Below are 19,248 nucleotides of genomic sequence, written 5' to 3'. Positions count from 1 at the left end.
TCATCACTGTTATGGTGACTTCAAATGAAACACATTAGAGTTAAACTCTGTTAATTCTCAATAAAAACTTCTGTAGACATCTGATATAAATAAAGTCAGTCTGGTTAGTAATAAGTGAAGCTGGTAATGCTGTTTGTGGAGTTGTTTAATCCTCCTCTGCTGAGATCTTCACAGATTTAATGTCTTCTTTTCTCTTCAGTTGATTTCATCTAAGACTGTGTCTGAAGTCAGTTGTAGTTCTTGTGTTTCTGCTCGCCTCTTTTTCTGTTCTCTTCTTTCCTTCAGTGATTCTGCTTGTTAACAGGCTTATTAAGGCTGAGATGACTCCATATTTAATATACACAGACTTTGTGGCTCAGATAAGGTCCAGTTCTGGTTTATTTCTTTGCTCTTGGCTGACATGTGGCATTGCTATGGCCTGCTTGTGGCCCAGATCTGGCAAACAGTAGTGGCCCACTCAAGTGCCGTAGATCCACGCTGCATGTGGGCCAGATCATCTTTCCACGTGTGCCAGATGTGGGCCGGATCTGGGCCGACACAATGTTGCTATGTGGGCTGGATACTGGACTAAGTTATCTTTCGAGTCTTATTGTGTTTATACTGTTAAATACACACAAGGTTTAGATAAAAAAAGTCGGTTATGTCTAAAGTGTATGGGGTGAGATTTCGGTCAGAATTCTGCGCGCGCAAGATCACATTTTGAGCGTGCAAAAGGGCATTTCGCACGCGCGTGAACTGAGTTTTGCGGAGAAATGTTCGTCTCACAGATAAGAAAATATTGCGAGCGAACGAAAATCAATTTTGCATTTAAAATAAGTATTTGGATGTGCGCGGACGTTCTCTTTCGCGTGTGCAAAGTTTCACTTTCTTGCTCCTTTCATACCAGCCGTGAGCGTTCTCTAAGCGCAGACGGCTCGCTTGCTCAACACAACCCAGCGTTACAAAATGCCATAATTCCAGCCAATCAGAGATGAGACTGCTAAATTCTGATTGGCTGGCTTGAAAACCAATCACAAGACTCCCTGCATCACCGACTGCGGAAGAGAACTAGTGCAGTTGAGTAAAGTTGTCAGTAAATTCCAAAACTGAACTGTGGAACCTTCCACATATCTGAATGGTTAATTTAAACACTCAGGGAAGGGTTAACTGACCAAAACTGAACTGTGGAACCTTTCACAGATCTGAATGGTTAATTTAAACCCTCAGGGAAGGGTTAACTGACCAAAACTGAACTGTGGAACCTTTCACAAATCTGAATGGTTAATTTAAACACTCAGGGAAGGGTTAACTGACCAAAACTGAACTCTGGAACCTTCCACAAATCTGAATGGTTAATTTAAACCCTCAGGGAAGGGTTAACTGACCAAAACTGAACTGTGGAACCTTCCACGGATCTGAATGGTTAATTTAAACCCTCAGGGAAGGGTTAACTGACCCAAACTGAACTGTGGAACCTTTCACAAATCTGAATGGTTAATTTAAACACTCATGAAAGGGTTAACTGACTAAAACTGATATGTGGAACCCTTCACAAATCTGAATGGTTGATGTAAACCCTCAGGGAAGGGTTAACTGACCCAAACTGAACTGTGGAACCTTTCACAAATCTGAATGGTTAATTTAAGGGTGATTCTTAGACTATGGGCACTTTTATGTAATTTGGTCATATTTTTAAAAATACATACAATTTTGGACAAAATCCTCTTTCTTTTTAAAACTAACAAAACCTCCTTAAAAACTTATTACTACTTTTCTATTATGATTTTTTCATACTTTTCAACCTCCTTATAGGTGTCAAAGTCACTGTTTTATCCTTGTCGCACACCCAGACTTTTTAACTTCAATGATGAAAATACAGTTTAAAAGTATGACTAATCTGGTAACTATTAATATACCTAAATTAAGCACTAGTAAAATAATTAAAATACATTATAGTATTTAATGTGAGACCACCATCAATATTACTTTTTATACAAAATATAGCTGTCGCACAGTATTGGTGTCATTTCCACCACAACACTAATGTCCCTTTAAAAAGTTTGTGTGAAAGATTGTTTAGGTGGTTTCTATGGAAATGTTTAGACTCAGAGACATCAGAGCACATGTTGGACAGAGGCAATTTTAAATTTTCATCAAGAACAAAATAAGAAAAATCAAGGTAGGCTAAATATTGCTTGATCAGTTAATATATTTATTCTACGTCATTTCCAAACATGCTGTACCTTCAAGGGTGTTTTTAAGAAGTTAAAAAAAATTAAGTTAAATAAGAGTATTTTACATACATGAAATGCTAAGTATTAATTCAAAGCTAATCAGTGAAGCCATCTTCCATTTTTTCACAAAAAACTACAGAAATGTCATTTCCACCACAGTCATTTCCACCACACTGCCCTCTGTGGTGGAAATGACAGCATGTGGTGGAAATGACATTTATGATTACAAAGTACAATTGATATAGATTGCAAGATCAGATTGACTTTGTGAATTGAGTTTACTGAGTGTGAGGAGTTTAATAGTTTTTCAAATAAATATTTCTCTAAATATTACTGTTTCTCTACATTCACGTTAATTCATTGTCATTTCCACCACCACCCTGTCATTTCCATCACCACACACATTTTTTAAAAACATTTAAAAAGTTCTCATCACACATTAAAAATGTATCCACAATTTACGAGATCATGCTCTACTTAATATAAAAATTCAAGTTATTTATTTTCTAATAAGCTATTGCCCAAACCAATATTAAATTTCAGAGTGTGACAGGTGTACAGTTCACCATTTGGTCCCTAGGGCAGTTAATTTATCTCATTGACAAATGTATTATTGTACATTGTGGAAAAACTGATAAAACTAGTTACAAAAATGATCTTAGACAATTCTTGAGTGGCATAAGTTATTCTGTTTTTAAATAACAGCTGTATAGAGATGTGGTGGAAATGACATTTGTTCATTGCAGGTCGGAAAAAAATGTAAAATATTAACAATTTCTCTTGTAATCTAAGTTTGTCCTCTTACAGACCTTAAAACTAGGCAAATTATTTAAACTTATGAGACTGTGTTACGTGACTTTTGAACAAGTATTTTTTATTCAACTTCACACGCCTAAAAGTGCCCCTAATTGAAAAAACACCCTTAAACACTCAGGGAAGGGTTAACTGACCAAAACTGAACTGTGGAACCTTTCACAGATCTGAATGGTTAATTTAAACACTCAGGGAAGGGTTAACTGACCAAAACTGAACTGTGGAACCTTTCACAAATTAAGAATGGTTAATGTAAACCCTCAGGGAAGGGTTAACTGACCAAAACTGAACTGTGGAACCTTTCACAAATTAAGAATGGTTAATGTAAACCCTCAGGGAAGGGTTAACTGACCAAAACTGAACTGTGGAACCTGTCCCAAACTGAACCTTGGAACCTTTCACAGATCAGAATGGTTCATTTAAACACCCAGGGAAGGGTTAACTGACCAAAACTGAACTGTGGACTTTTGGAGATATATGCAATTTAAAAATAAAAGTCAGTATAAAAAAACAAAAAACAAAATACACGCATTTCGGACCGGAGGACCGCATCACACGAATTCGCAAATCATGAATAACGAAATTAGATATTGCATGTCTACGACACCGCATGGCGGGACAATAGCCAAAAGAATAACTTACAGAATATCAAACCGCAAAACTATCTTTAACTACGTCAACATTTTAGCCATTAGTCAACGCTTCATAACATGGCTGCTGCTGTCTCAACCACAAATGCCTTCTTTCATCAGTTTTTTGCACTCTTCTCTTTAACTTCTGACAGTCTAAAGAACTCAAAATGTTTTTTCCCGGTGCGACCGATTGGTACAGTCCAAAACTCAACCATTTTCAGCAGCAATAATCAGCCAAATTTGCGAGTCCGTTTAGTTCAGTGGAATTGTTTACGTTCAGTGCCTCCAAAATGGCCGACTTCGCGATGACGTGCAGTGAAAACCAAAACCCTCTATCGGCAGAACATGGCAAGACTGTAAAAAAGAAGGGGTACACACCTTGGTCGCATATCCGCGTAGCCACATTTAAGCTATTTAATGTATTAAAATCATTGGGATTGCAAGCCCTCGTGATATACACATCATAATGTCAATTGCTGTGTTTTCCAGACACAGTCTCATCGCAAATTGACACTCTTGCAAACTTATTGATGCCACTTGGTTCACTTGTACTGCAGTGTGCAAAAACCTTGGTATGCAACATTTGCCTAAAGATTTACCAGAACTGTAGTATGATAGTAATGCGCCTTACCGTTTAGACAGTGGGCAGTTTCCCAGACAGAGATTAAGCCCCTAGACTAAAATGGCCCAAACCATGTGTTTACCAGAAGAACCTGCTTCAGTTACTCACATTACATTTTAAAATCACTGATTATTCATTACGAAGTCAAACACATCAGACAAAAACAAAGTATTTTAAAAAAAAATACACACATTGAGACCCAGTTTAATGAACATGATCAGATTTTTTATTATAATTTTCATCTCGCTAGCTCTAATTGTTTGATTGTGATTTTAACTTTTCCAGTTTATCAGTTTCACTTGATGAGACACTGTGTTTGTCGCTGATGCCATTAAACACTGATAATTAAAATGAGTGTGACACTAAAAACAATGACAGTGATCAGGGGAAAATGTCTGATGTGTTTGATCAATAGGACAGGTATCATAATTCATAATAATCTGTGTTCGGTTCACTCTTGATCATTATATGAAGATCAGAATAAAAGCATCTGTTGATTGTGTCTCATCAGCTCCTGTGATTCTGGATCCAAACACTGCAAATCCACGTCTCATCCTGTCTGATGATCTGACCAGTGTGAGAAACAGTGGGATCAAACAACTTCTTCCTGATAATCCAGAGAGATCTGGGGCCTGTTTCAGAAAGGAGGTTAAGTGAAAACTCTGAGTATGTTAACCCTGAAATGAGGGAAACTCTGAGTTTTCTGTTTCAGAATGGGAGGTATGTTAAACCTGAGAAAGCAGAGTAAGTCAAGCCCGTTTCAGAAAGAGAGGTAACTTATACTCAGAGTCAGTTACCATGGTAACTTACTCTGTGAACCTAACCTGGTCGGGAGCAGGTTTTCTTCAGTAAACCCAGAGTTTCTTTCGGTCTCCTCCCCTTTTTGGTCCAGAGGAAGTGGTGTTTAAACACCTCATTCATTCTTTCAGTACATTTTTATTAATAAAATTAATCTTTTATTAATAAATAAAATATTGCTTTTTTTTTTTTTTTGCTAAGTCTATATAACTCCTTAACTGGCAACTGAAAATACAGTAGTAGATTAGAGTTACATAATGTAGTTCTAAACAAATTCTACAGAATTAAACTGTGGCATTTACTGGAAATCACTGAACTGTGTTCATCTGTGCAACAGAAGTTGATGGACCCTCCTCCTGCTGTTCTTCCACACTCTGGGGGCGGAGGGAGAGATAAGAATACCCATTTATACTTAGATTTAAACTTAGATTCTATAGGCTACTCCACATAAAAATGTGAAAAAATGTGAATGTGTAGATTGTTTGATGTGTAGACACATAATGTTAACATTACTTCTGTAGGCCTCTCTGTGGCAGCAGAAACTCTTTATCCCCATGTGATGAGCATTTGGTTGAGTACACTTTATATTTGTCATAATTTCTGGTGTATTGAGTGGCTACTTACAACTGCCTGGGGTTCTGTTGGGACAGGAGGCTCCAAAAGACAGATATTACCATCAGAATCGGTTGGGACCAACAAAAATCCTAACCCAAAGTAAAATAAATGGAAATATCAAAAATAGCCTATATAAAAAATAACACATATGTAAACCTCTTACATTTTATGAAGGTCCTTGGATCTTTGGGACTGGCTCTGAAGTCCATCCAGGAATTCCCTCAGCCAAAAATGCTGCTGCACTGCTAGACACTGGATGCTTTAGTTATTTAATATGTCACATGTTTGTAAAGTCAGGTAGCCTACACCCATGATATGCTCAAGCCTTACTTGACTGAATTATGCTTTTATATTTAAATTTCAGCTGCTGCCATGCTCTTTTAATGCCTGCAGGATTGCACCTACATGAAAATTAAAATTAGGTTGAATAACATACTCTTCTTCCAGTTTCACCTCTGATATTATAACAGTTGGGTAAGTTACTTGTATTACTAACTACAAATGACATCTTCAACAGTGTAATTAGATTAATGTAATAATGACTATCTTTAGAAATTATTGGTCTACTTATTACTACTAAATACCATATAAACCTCAACCACTTGAACCATACAAGGAGAGACAAGAAACAGCACTTTTAATGCTTTCAAATAAACAATATACAATTGCATGTATTCTTGAATTGACCAAAGTGTGTAGAGGGAGAAGGTTACATTAAAAATATAACTTTTAAAAATGTATGTTAAATAGCCTATACAGAATTGTTCTATAGTCTAATACAATTACATCAGATTTAACTTTAAATTACAGAAGAATTAAGAGTAATCCCTTTAATTAAATTACAGTATTTAGATTACTTGGTAATTAATTACACCCATCACTGTATAACAGTAATTAAAATGTGAAGAAATATGAAGATCTCTTTTTGTCTTGTGCTGTTGCCATGGTGACTCATAATATCGCCATTGATAATGGCTTTTCATAGTTGTGGTGCACGCGCTTAACTCAGAGTCAGTCAACTCAGAGTTGATTGAACTAACTAATTTCAGCTGTTCTGAAACCGAAAACTCAGAGTTCAAGTTTTAACTCCGAGTTGGTTGAACCTCCTTATTGAAACAGGCCCCTGATGAGTATTTGTGTGTTCTGGGTTCAGAGGGTTTTAACTCAGTAACACACAGCTGGGATGTGGAGGTTAAAGAGAGTCGATGCTGGAGACTTGGAGTAACTACAGCATCAAACCAGAGGAAGGGATGGGATTTCTTTAACACCGATGTCTGGAGTGTGGAGTATGGAGTGCTTGGGTTTGGTTTTGTGATAGAAATATTTTATGGGTATTTTCAACATTAAATGCACAGAGAAACGGACACTCAGGTCAAAAGCTATATACACTTAAAGGGATAGTTGGCCCAAAAATGACAATTCTGTCATCATTTACTCACCCTCAAGTTGTTTCAAACCTGTATGAGTTTCTTTTTTCTGCTGAACACAAAAGAAGATATTTTGAAAAATGTCGTTAACCAAACAGTTGATGGACCCCATTGACTTCCATAGTAGGAAAAAAAATATGATGGAAGTCAATGTGGTCCATTCAACTGTTTGGTTAACGACATTTTTCAAAATATCTTCTTTTGTGTTCAGCAGAAAAAAGAAATTCATACAGGTTTGAAACAAATTGAGAGTGATGACAGAATTTAAATGATGACAGAATTTTTGGGCAAACTATCTCTTTAACAAAAAAGTGCTTAACACAGTAGAACTAACAGTCATATGACTAGCTCAGATCATTACAAACCAATCACCAGAACAAATCACAGTGAAGAAGACTTGAGTGATATTGATTTTTACTCAACTGTATGATATAAATGTACATGTATCTTTCTATTCAGGAGACTCACTTGGTTGTTTTGGCCAGTGATCTCCCGGCCGTGAATAAAACTTCATTTCTACAAAGAGCAACATGGGAGTCGTGTCAGGTATATGCTGCGCAGCTGAGAAACAGATTCTAGGCTTAAAAGAAAACAGCAGAACATCAAAGTGTGATTGAGGTAGTGATAGTAGATTCATCGATGGGACGCCATCACCTTACTTCAGGGAAGTATTGTATTGTTTTGTATTTTTAACAACTTCAAGTTGTTTAAATTGTCCGTAATGGTATATATACTAGTATCTAAAAAATAAGTACTAGTAGAATGAAAATAGATACTAGTTTTAAGGATTAAATGTTGAAACAGCTTTCTATAAGATGTGGGCATTTACTATACACTAAAATATACTGGGTTGTTTCAACCCAAATTTGGGTCAAAAATGGACAAACCTAGCAAGTGAGTTATTTTTTTTTTAAACTTGTTTTAAATGTATTGTTTGTCCATATTTGACCCAAATTTGGGTTGAAACAACCCAGCATTTTTAGAGTAATAATAGTGGCAAAACCCTATAAGCTTCATACCACACAATATTTGCCCATGCAGGCAATATTTTTAGTTATTCTTTGTGGGTGTGCAGAGATTGTATTAACTACATTCTAATACTGGCATAGAAAAACCTGATTATGTTAATATAAAATTGCCCACAGCTTTAATATTACTTTTATTGATTTGTAATTCACAGACAACTGACAGTGAGTCATGAACAGATTAAAGCACACAAACCAACATCAAACCAAAATCAACATGTTGAATTACAGACATGTTATAACATATTGCTGAAATAAAAAGTGTAAAATCTTACATATTAAGATAAAGTAAGCCCCCTATTTTGAAAACTTGAGAACAAAGGGTCCAAAGCAGGGATAATAACAAATCAAACTGCTCTCATAATTTGCAAGATTATCATAATGGTACATCTGAATGAAAAATCCTAAACGGGCGTTTCCTTAATCTGTGCCATGCGATATTCCTTCACAGCCTTCTTTGTATTCAGGTCTGGCTTTAAGTGTGCTATCTGTAGCACATCTTCCGTCAGTGGATCAGTACTGCCATGCCTGAAATAATAATGCAAGTCAAAGATGTCAAATAAAACCATCCATTTTCCCCCCACACACAATAGTCCACAGAGGTACTTTGATATAATATGTTTCTAATGTAGATCTGTCCAACTGAAAATATCAGTTATATCTAGTAAATTCATAATTTTAAATGCTGGGAGAAAAAAAAAAAATATTCCAGAATAATCTGCTTTATATTTAAAGATAATGTTATCGTTAACATTTAAGTTAGCTTACTGCTTCAAATGATCCTCAATAGCACTGCGCTCATACACCATCCCATCTGTAGTTTTCACTGGATCAACAAACAACTTGTGTGACAGAGGACAAGTCAAAGTAGGAGGAGTGACATTTTTCTGCAACTCTGGACCTACATATTTCTAGAAAAGGAAGAAAAAAAATATTAAGAATATACTTACTCTTTATGTAAAAAAAATAAATTGATAGTACTGTGAAAATCAAGCATGCGTGTCTGTATATGCACTGATTGCTGTTTTTAAATTAATTATGAGTTAGTAGTTACTACACTGTAAAACATATATGAGCAATAAGTTATGACAGTGTGTTTTTACATTGCTTCAAAGTTAAGTAATTTTCTACTTTTATTATGTTATACAAGATTCAACATTTTTTTTAAATCAGTTTATTTAATTTAAAATGACTTAAACATCCAAGTTGATTGTACTTAAAAATTAAAGGTAGTGTAGTGTAATGCTTTATCTCAACATTTTCTTTTTTGTCAAATCAACTTAGATAATTAATTTGGCTCACATAACACAATATTTTGAGTTTCTATTTATTAAATCAATCTCCTTTGTTGTATTAACTCAATTTTTTTATTTTAATGACCTCACAATTTTAAGGCAACCAGGTTAACTTACCTTTTTACATTAAACCAACAATACTTTTACACAGTGCAGGAAGGAGGCGTTTGTAAACTTCATGGAATTGCGGTTTTGAAATTACCTTTTCCAAGTCATCCAAGGAGGAATTAGCATACATCTTTGTACTTTTCTTGGCTTCTTCCACATATTTGTGTTTGTTGGACTGGAATTCTTCTGCCAAAATGCTTAACAAATAGCATAATGTTTACATAATGACTTTTTGACTACATGACTACTTTATGAAAAATCTAAAGAGCTACAACTTTAATCCTGTTATAGTGTATATGTTTCGTTTACCTGTCAAGAGGATCATCTGGTTCAGGAGCGATCAAGAGCCCAAATATCGCATCCAGAATCTCTCTCATGGTAATGTGGGCCGAGTAATTTCGATCAAATATGTTGTGACAGATTCTTCCCACATTGTTGACATTGCAATGGTAAACCTTTGTAAAAAAAATGTTAAGGGAAAATGAAAATTCTCATTTTGTGGAGTTTAAACTGGGTGAATGTCTATATCACCTATCTGTAACTGCTGAAAGACTCAAAATCAATCTTTTAGTTCACCAGATCTAGTATGGATGAAGCACTGTGAGGACATCAGTGGGTAAAAGGATACAGGGGTGACGAATCTCATGAGAGGTGGTTTCACTGGGTATTCAGGACCAAATTCACAATACAGCTCAAAGACTCCCTCTTCATACGGGGTATCAGACGGACCTTTCATGAGAATCTTCCAGAAGGCTGAAGAACAAAACCTGTATTATTTAACAGCACACTAGCTCATATTGCAGGTACATGAATACTAGTATTTTGATGCCTGTCTGGATATTGTCTTTTTGTTTGACACATTGAAACTAAATTGCTTTGTTAATAACAAACCGTGTTTATTAATGATATTGGTTATCTTTACACAGCGTTTGAGTGCACGCACACACATTTTTTTATTAGTCCGTCTAGAAAAAGTCTAGATATATTGATACAGTAAGGAAAAATAGTCACTGGTTTAGAATGTGTTCGTGAAGTCAAATCTTTATTTGTTTTGAGACCAATCTTTGTTTGAGACCAGTGTGCCATTATTATTTTATTTATCCATTTTCTCAGTAGTGCAATGTGTAACAGATAACTTGCAGCAAACATAATTACTGCAAGTAAGAATAATCTGATTCTGTTAGTTAGTCAAGCTGATATATCAGACTACATGATGAACTATGTGAAGTCACAAATACAAATTATATATTTTTATAATTATTATTCAATTATTGAATTAATGCAAGCCATTATTTTAAGTTAATTCATTATTATTAATATTAAACCAATTTCTTACCCAAATCTGCCTCGGAGGGCAGCACTGTGCAGAACGGATGAGGGTCACAGTGGAGATTCTTGAGCTCTTCCAAGATCCTCTTGTCCTTCTCCAAAAAGAAGCCCGTCTTGGACTCCACGATCCTCTTTTTCAAAGCACTGCAATAAATTTTGCATAGATGTGAGAGACACTTACATTTTCAATTATTTAAACAATATTATTTGTACCTCATGACTCAGTGTAAAGAAATCCAATCACTAAATTACAGTAGGCACTGAAGTTTAATGGTTTGGCCTTATTTCTAATTAAAAACATTTAGACAAAACATCAAACATTTTGATCAAGTAATGTACGTTTAGTGCCTTCAATGTTGAATGGACATTTTCTTTAAAAATTTCTTTAAAAAAAAATTTCATTTGAACTTATTTCTAATTTATGACTGATAAAACAATGAATTTACATTAAGCTAAATTCTCCAAAAATTACTGTGAAATTCTATACATGCTTTAATTTGGCTCAAGCAAATTTGAATTCAACGTTAGCTCTTACTTCTTTGTCAGTGTCACTTTGTTGTGTATCTGTGGAGGTAATTTAACCTCTGGTTGGACATCATAACCACAGGTCCCGAAAATGTTGAGGTCATCCTGTCAAATACATCAATAAAAACAATCGTGGATAACGCTTAAAACTGTACTTTTTTTGCATCATGTTTTCAGTCTATTGTCATTCTTTTCACACATTTTAGCAAACTACATGAACATCTATATGACTGAAATATAAGTTATCCAAAATACTATACCACTTTGTTAATTGATGATGCATCAAAGCATTTCTTTTCCTTCCTCAGCTCCATTGACAAGACAGTTTCCATCTCAAAGAGTTGCAAGGCGGCTTTACTCGTTTCAGGTTTAAAACAGCAACCACCTCAAAACAAAACATTTAGCAGTAATAATTAGACAATGAAAACAATATTAAGCAGTTGTATAAAAAAGCCTAGTGACCTATATTGTGTAATATATATAAAAACAAAGTTACCTGTAACATTGCTGATGCCATGTAACTCAGTGTTATCTACTGCACCGATCAGAACAGCATCAACAACGATTTTTGAATCCATCAACCTTTTTGCAGTCGCAACCGGCATACACATTGATCTGTATTTTGTAAGAATATTATTTAACTTCAAATATTATACTAGTTAAATACATGAGAATGCTCTTCAAACTGCATCTTATATAATTATCGTGTATTCAATATTAAGCAACATTTCACTGAATAAGTAGCACACACAGGAACTGCAATGTGTTTCGATTGAAACCTTCCCCCATTCATTTCTCCATATGGCTATAGTAAGATGATTGGTGACACTTTAATACATCATTAATTAATAACTACACATGAACTAATGAGTAATGCACTATTTACACTAACTAACAAGAAGATAGTTCACTATCTAATCAGTAACTACTACTTTTTTTCATACCTTCCAGAGGACTACCAAGAAATACTATATAGGTTAATAATTAATGTGAATAATGCATAATATATCATTAAATCTAAAGTGAAGGAGGGAGGTGGAGCGGAGCCGGGATGGAGAGCCAGGCCCGTGTGGTGGAAGGAATGAAGATTAAGGGAAGATCAGTGAGGAGCCAGTGAGGAGCAGGCGAGACTGGGGACCTCCACACTGAAGCTGGCAGGGCTGGAGCCGACACAGGACGTGTAGCCCAAAAATACATGATGGATATTGCCATCACAGCGAGGATAGACAAAAGAGGCATTACCTCTGGCCACATGACTAAGAAGCTCTGAGGCAGGCAGATTTGGGAGCATGGGTCTTGGGATGTAGGCTGCTCGTGCTGATTATCAGGGGAGTGTCCGCAAAACAGGAGGCCAATCTCACATGCCAATAAAACGCCTTAGTTGCGAGCAGTTTGTGAGGGCCAGAAACTCTGGCATGACATCCATGTTGTCTGGAGACTCTAGGTGGAGGAGGATTTAATCATGGCCGCCAAGCCACAGTCAATAAACTGTGCCAGGGTCCAGCTAGGGTCTTCCCATGGCAAATTTAAGCTAATGTCCTGATCTAGACCGCTCCAGAAACAGTCCTTTAGTAAAGAATTGTTATCAGGCATGAGGTGGCTATAAAAAAGGAACTCCTCCACATAATTTTCAATACAATGGCCATCTTGCAAAACTAATACAGTTTGCTCCATGCGTCCCAGATGATGCCAGCTGAGATCAACTTGTGGTCTGGTTTTGCTGCTAGATCCATCTTTTGGCGAGTCGTTCTGGTACGATGGTTGCAAGGACATAGTTAGGAGAAGCGAGGATTTACTTGCAGCAACAGTTTATTAAAAATAGGTCACAAAAACAAAATTTTAATCTATAGGTAGAAAGTAGAAATACCTCTTTAAAGCAACAACTGCACATCTTCACTTTTTACCGTGTAGAGAGTTATGCGATTCACGTTAAGAATACTGATCCAAGAGTTTGGTAATATTTGAGTCATTACTGGTGGGTGACCACGACCCTCGCTTTAGAATTAATTATACATTATACACATTAATTATGAACCTGTATATGGAGTCCTCTGGGAGGTATGAAAAAATAGTTGTTATTGATTAGGTAATAGTGAAGTACCACATTCCTCTGAGTGGTATTACTTGCTAATTTACCTTCTTTCTTGTTAGTTAATAGTAGTTACTAAAGTGTTAATAGTGCGTTACTCATTTGTTCCTGTGTAGTTATTCATTAATGATGGAACAGTATCTAAAGTGTTACCAGATGATTAAGTACATCTTTTGTAACATAAAACTGGTTATCTGAGAGTTCCTGAAAACACACCCGCAATCGTTTCCATCTGTCAGGCATAAAATGCGACATCGGCAATCTGGAAATCTCTGTCTGATTTGGTTAAGTTCTTTGCATCCACGATTTAAAGCATCATACAATAAAGTGGCTCCAGATGGCTTAAGTCCATGAACATGCTCCTAAAAACAAGGAAATTATGTATTAAAATGTAATTTACTTTTTTTTTTTTTTTAAAGGGCTTTTCACACCTAGTCAGAATATTACACAAGTGTCAACAGTGACACTTTCCTGTGTAGATTTATATTTAATGAATAAAATAAAAAATATATACTTACCTGTGTATTGTTATGCTAAACAACATTTCAAATATATGATAATAATAATAATAATAATAATAATATTATCAAATAACAATAATAATACAAATAATTAAAAAACTAAAATCTAAAACCACTTTACCTTGAAGGTTTCCACTGTTTCTGTGAATGTATGAAGAGTTTTCACTATAGAGTCAAACTTCACAAGGCAGATTACTTGCTCAAAATTATAAGCCATGCATCGGTTGGCAAAGCAATCAAATATTTCTTTGACGGCTTCAATTCTCGTCATTTTGCAGTCTTTGTCAAAACACTCCTCACCCATGGAGGAACTTGAATCAAGAAGTACCTTTGCAAAAATGAAATGCCACACATTATTTCACGACTTATTTTTGACATATTTATGTACAATAGTAAACATACCACAATAGCTTCTTTAGGAGTCTTAGTGACTTTGAAGGTTAGATCGTCTCTGACATCTCTCAGTCTAGGGAGACATAAACCAGTCACATGGATATTTGTAAAGCTTATATAACAATATTAACATTTATGCACATCAGCACAGTACTTCTACAGTGGATTACAATTTGTAGATTATGCATTGTTCAATACTATTGTTCCAAACCATATAATAATATCAAAGGTTTACAGATTTTTGTTTTACCTTGTTGAAAATTATTGAATGTATTAATAACATTACAATGTATTAATAACATTACAATATAATAATCCATGTCTAAATCATTATAAGTATTTGTTATAAGTGTTTGTTACACAGCTTTTTGGAATACTTGATTCTGATTGGAAGCTGCTGTATTTAGAATTATTTTATTAATACAAAATTACCTGTTAACAAATATGCCCCAACAAGATTACAATAAAAATTAGCCCTGTCATTATTATAATTATTAAAATGATATTTAAAATGCTAATTCTGTCATAATTTACTCTCGTTGTTCTTAAAGCTGCCGTCGGCAACATTTTTTGATCATATTCAGTGAAATCGACACTATAATCTGACAGAACAACATAGATAAGGTGGTTTTAGAAAAAAACCCAAGCTTCTAACTCCACCTGGAGCGTGTTATTTGTTTTGCAAAAATCCACCACTCCCGGATCATCGGGTCCAATCAGCGCAGGGGGGTGTGAGATCTGACTGTCAATCACAGTTCGTGCACACGCCACAGATCCCACTCCCCCGTCGCTCACGTTACAATCACATGCACACGCCTGAAGGTCGCGCAGTAACGAAGAGTGATGGCGGAAAAGATTCGCTTTCAAAACACTAACAAATCAAATAAGCTCATTTAGAGTATAAATGACATTAGCAATTACAATCTATGGGTAGATTAGCCAGGGCAGCATACCTCTCCGAGTACTCCATGGTGTTGATCGATCGATGCTGATGAGACGGGCGCGCTCACAGAAAATCTGGTGCACACGCACTGACGAGCACGAACTCGATGGGAGGGTATTCGTTGATAGTGGGGGCGGGGCATGAGAGTTGTAAACATTCAAAATTTTTGCTAAGTCCACTCAATCTTCCAGGGTTGCCGACGGCAGCTTTAAATTGTGTGACTTTTTTATACTTACAAAAAATAAGATATATAAAAAAAAATGGTAACGAAACCATTTTTGTGACCATTGATTTCCATTGTATGGACAAAGAAATTCTCAAATTTTGGGGTGAGCCTATCGCTCGATTGACTAAAATGATGAATAAAGAATAATACTTACTTATTAGCCAGTTCATCTACGTTCACTCTGATGTGTTCTCCAGAAAGAGGGTCGAAAACAACAACGTTTTGTTGAGCCCCTTTATCTTTATAGCTGTACATGCCGTATTTTTCTGTAACAATAAAACATTAGTTAATACCCCTGCTGAGTAATATTAGTAGTTACCATTACCAGTGGTCTATCAGTTCTTCTAACACTTCTAATGATATACGTTATATATATATATATATATATATATATATATATATATATATATATGTTATATACGTTATACATTATACATTAGTAAACAGTGTGTGACATCAGTTACCATGACTGAGGAGGATCAAGCGTGGTGGGTCTACTCCAAACTCCTTGAGTTGTAGTGGTGGAGTAACAACCAAATAAGAATACTCTTCCACTTCCTTGTTCATTTCGGCAAATGTTTCCTCTGGATTGACGTTAAAACTAAAAGAGCACATTGACATCAGGATTAGGATTAAGGATAATAATAATTATTTATTTTGCTGAAAAAGAAACTCAAATTCATTAATAAAAAGGTAAGATAATGTTGACATGATAGATAATGTGGTCTTGTTTTATTTAGAGTATGTTCAAAAATGAACCAATAAATTCAATGGAGAGATGCAAAAACTGCATTCATTGTTCAAAAAGAACATTGTACAAAAAGTCAAAGTCTAAAAGGAAAACACCATCCATCCATTTCCAAACTGCTTGTCCTAGGTAAGGTTGAAGGGATGCTGGAGAAAGCCTGTCCCAGGTTCTCAGTGGGATAGGCTCCAGCATCCCAATTTAGTGCAGAAGTGTCCAATCCTCCTCCTTGAGGGCCACAATCCTGCAGAGTTCAGCTCCGGGCCTAATTAAACACACCTGAACCTGGTAATCAAGGTCTTCAAGATCACTAGAAACTTTATGGGACATGTTGGAGCTAAACTCTGGCCATCCAGGAATGGACACCCCTGATTTAGGCTGCTTTCACACTGGGCTTGTTTACTGCGGTCTGAGCCAGAGCGCGATTGTTCCCGGCGCCCCCCGCAGCGTTGGTATGGTTTCACACTCAACTTGATTCTATCGAACCCTGGTGCGTTTGCGCGCATCTTATGTCATCGCAAACGTGCACGGTGCATGATATAAAACAGAACACGGGTCAATATATTGTGTTTTTTATTAGTTTGGTGCTATTATGTGCAGCTGAGGGAACAACAAGGGTTTACTGTGTGTCGCATAAGGTAGCCTTCTGCTGCTTGCAAACTGACTCTTTTGAGGAGACAGTGGATTTCCATTCATTTGTTGCACTGATTTCAGGTGCTGTGTGCGAATACACTTGCTGGCTCACTCTTGCTCGTATCCAAGGTAAAGCATCAACACTATCATCCCTTAAATGTGTTTTATTTAACTAAATACACAATAATCAGCTAAAACGCATGCGCATGTTACTTTACTTCCTGAACAAGTGCGCACCCGAGTCCGTGTTGCTTTCACATTCATGCGAACCGTACCCCGCTCAGAACTAAACTGTGTGAAAGCAAGGTTAGTGTCTCAAGTTCAACTAACCTGCATGTCTTTTTGTGGGGAAATCCTGTGGTTGTAGCATCTGGGTGTGCATGTGCATATGGTTTCAGGTGGATTGGGGCCTGGATTCATTAAGATGACATTCGTTTTTAAGTCAAGTCAAGTCATCTTCATTTATATAGCGCTTTTAACAATGTAGATTGTTTCAAAGCAGCTTTACAGAGATAAACGTATAATTTAAGGTAACAGAGATTGTTTTGGCTTTACAGCGGTTCTTTTAATAAAGTTATGATTGATTCGCTTCCGTCGTAACGATCATTTGTTATTAAATTAGGGGCCGCCAAGACGACACCATTCTCTCTACACAGACTTTAAACGCGAACCAGTGAGAAACGCTGATGGCGTTCACATGAGCATTAAGAATTGGTTCTATAGTTATGTGCGTTTGAATATATGTGCGCAGGCTTCGAATTCCCTACAAACCAAGCCTAAACAAAGTACTGGGTCTTTCCTTATGAATTTTGATACAGAATTTTATTTTGTCACTTCGGGGTAGATACGCGAAACGAATTTTCCCGACAATGCTTTCTGTAGAGTGGTAAAGGGATCCTCCATAGGGAGAGACTAGTTGGCACTTCAGCACTGCGTTGACATCGGGTCAAGGCGAAGGTCCTTCGTCAGATCTTTTTTTTTTTTTTTCTGCCATTATGGCTCAAAGCTGGATCAGTTTACCAATAAGTAGGGGTTGCACGACTACTGATTTCTGCTAGTCGATTTCTTATCAAAACAATACTCGAGTTACTCGACTACTCGTGGTTCATGCTACTGTAAATGAAAAGACATGAAATAGCTAGATCTTATCAAACATTTATTAATTCAAAGCCTAATGCAACAACTACATAAGTAAACTCTCAAAACATTATAATTATGACATTTCATTTTTAAATTTTCATGTAACAGTCTAAAGCCAAATAAATAGCCATTCTTGCCTTTCATTTCAGACGTCTGCTTCTAGGGGCCGTTCACATATTGCGTCTTTTTCGCACTGAAGTTCGTTATTTCAAATGTAGGCGCGCGGCGAGCACGCTCAAAATGGAAGCAACGTGGTGCGCTAGTTTTTACATCTGAAAACATCTCAACTTTTCAGAATGCCTCAAGCGCACCGCAGGTCATGTGACAAAAACCAATCAGCTTCGGCCTTTCCGTAACATCAATCGAAAGCTCGGCCGAACAGCTGATCGTAGCTGTACAGGGCGGGTTTTTCCTTCTCATCTCCAGAAATATATCTAGTAGTAAAGCTAATGCAAGGGCTAGAAATCAATTAATCCTTTGCTGATACTTCTTCGTCGTCATCATGGAGAGCGCATTCATGGTTGCATAGCAACGACAGACGCCATGGGAGCACAAGCGCTTGTAGGAGACAGCGGCACGCAATATGTGAACGGCCTCTTGCAGAGTTGGCCAATTACAATATTTTTGTCATCCTTGATGAAATACTTCCACACATCTGACATGTGGTGTCTGTTGTTGACGTTCGCCATTTTTAATTAATTTATGGTTAATGGACGCTCGAGTAGTCGATTGTTTCCGACAGCGTCGACTAGTGGTTGAAGTAGTCGATCTATCAACTACTCGACTAGTCTATGCAAGCCCTACCAATAAGTCTAATCAACTTGCCTGCATTAAATCAGTATTGCCACACAGATTAAAATTCAGTGATGAAAAGTATTCATTGACTATAAATTGCAATGTGCAGTCGGTTAGTTCTAGTTAGGGCCTGAGCACCGATGGTGTGAGGACATTATTGGAATTGCTCTATTGTCAATTGTTTTTTTGTCATTTTAAACCCCCAGTGTTAAACTAACAATGTGTCCACACCAAGCGGCAACCTCCCCGTCTCTCTCTTGAAACCAACACGGAAGTGAGTTAAACTGCAATTCGTTGACTGGCCGCTTGAGGCTGATGTCAAAAGTGAGTCAAATCTGTATCTCCCCCATGTTAAAATGCC

At 36.5% G+C, this 19,248-nt stretch overlaps 2 protein-coding genes across 2 annotated transcripts in view; one reads left to right on the top strand and one right to left on the bottom strand.

Moving 5' to 3' along the window:
* LOC311079747 (zinc-binding protein A33-like) overlaps positions 1–19,248 on the top strand; it is a 270,005-nt gene that overhangs the window by 189,118 nt on the left and 61,639 nt on the right. The gene's annotated exons all lie outside the window — the stretch shown is intronic.
* The window catches only part of LOC311077526 (uncharacterized protein), a 31,491-nt gene continuing 19,753 nt past the window's right edge, over positions 7,511–19,248 (bottom strand). The window contains exons 12-25 of the mRNA XM_084106063.1: positions 16,039–16,175; positions 15,729–15,840; positions 14,415–14,478; positions 14,134–14,340; positions 13,708–13,853; positions 11,899–12,017; positions 11,663–11,787; positions 11,413–11,507; positions 10,885–11,021; positions 10,177–10,301; positions 9,858–10,003; positions 9,643–9,745; positions 8,914–9,056; positions 7,511–8,673 (exon numbers count right to left, since the gene is read on the bottom strand). Of these exons, the coding sequence (XP_083962189.1) occupies positions 8,550–8,673; positions 8,914–9,056; positions 9,643–9,745; positions 9,858–10,003; positions 10,177–10,301; positions 10,885–11,021; positions 11,413–11,507; positions 11,663–11,787; positions 11,899–12,017; positions 13,708–13,853; positions 14,134–14,340; positions 14,415–14,478; positions 15,729–15,840; positions 16,039–16,175 (1,783 nt within the window). The 3' untranslated portion in view covers positions 7,511–8,549. The remainder of the gene's footprint in view (positions 8,674–8,913; positions 9,057–9,642; positions 9,746–9,857; positions 10,004–10,176; positions 10,302–10,884; positions 11,022–11,412; positions 11,508–11,662; positions 11,788–11,898; positions 12,018–13,707; positions 13,854–14,133; positions 14,341–14,414; positions 14,479–15,728; positions 15,841–16,038; positions 16,176–19,248) is intronic.

This window comes from Abramis brama (assembly GCF_963993115.1).
Source record: "Abramis brama genome assembly, chromosome: 1".
NCBI classification, from domain to species: domain Eukaryota; kingdom Metazoa; phylum Chordata; class Actinopteri; order Cypriniformes; family Leuciscidae; genus Abramis; species Abramis brama.
The sequence above is the reverse complement of the archived record's forward strand: the minus strand, read 5'-3'. Positions and strand labels throughout refer to the sequence as shown.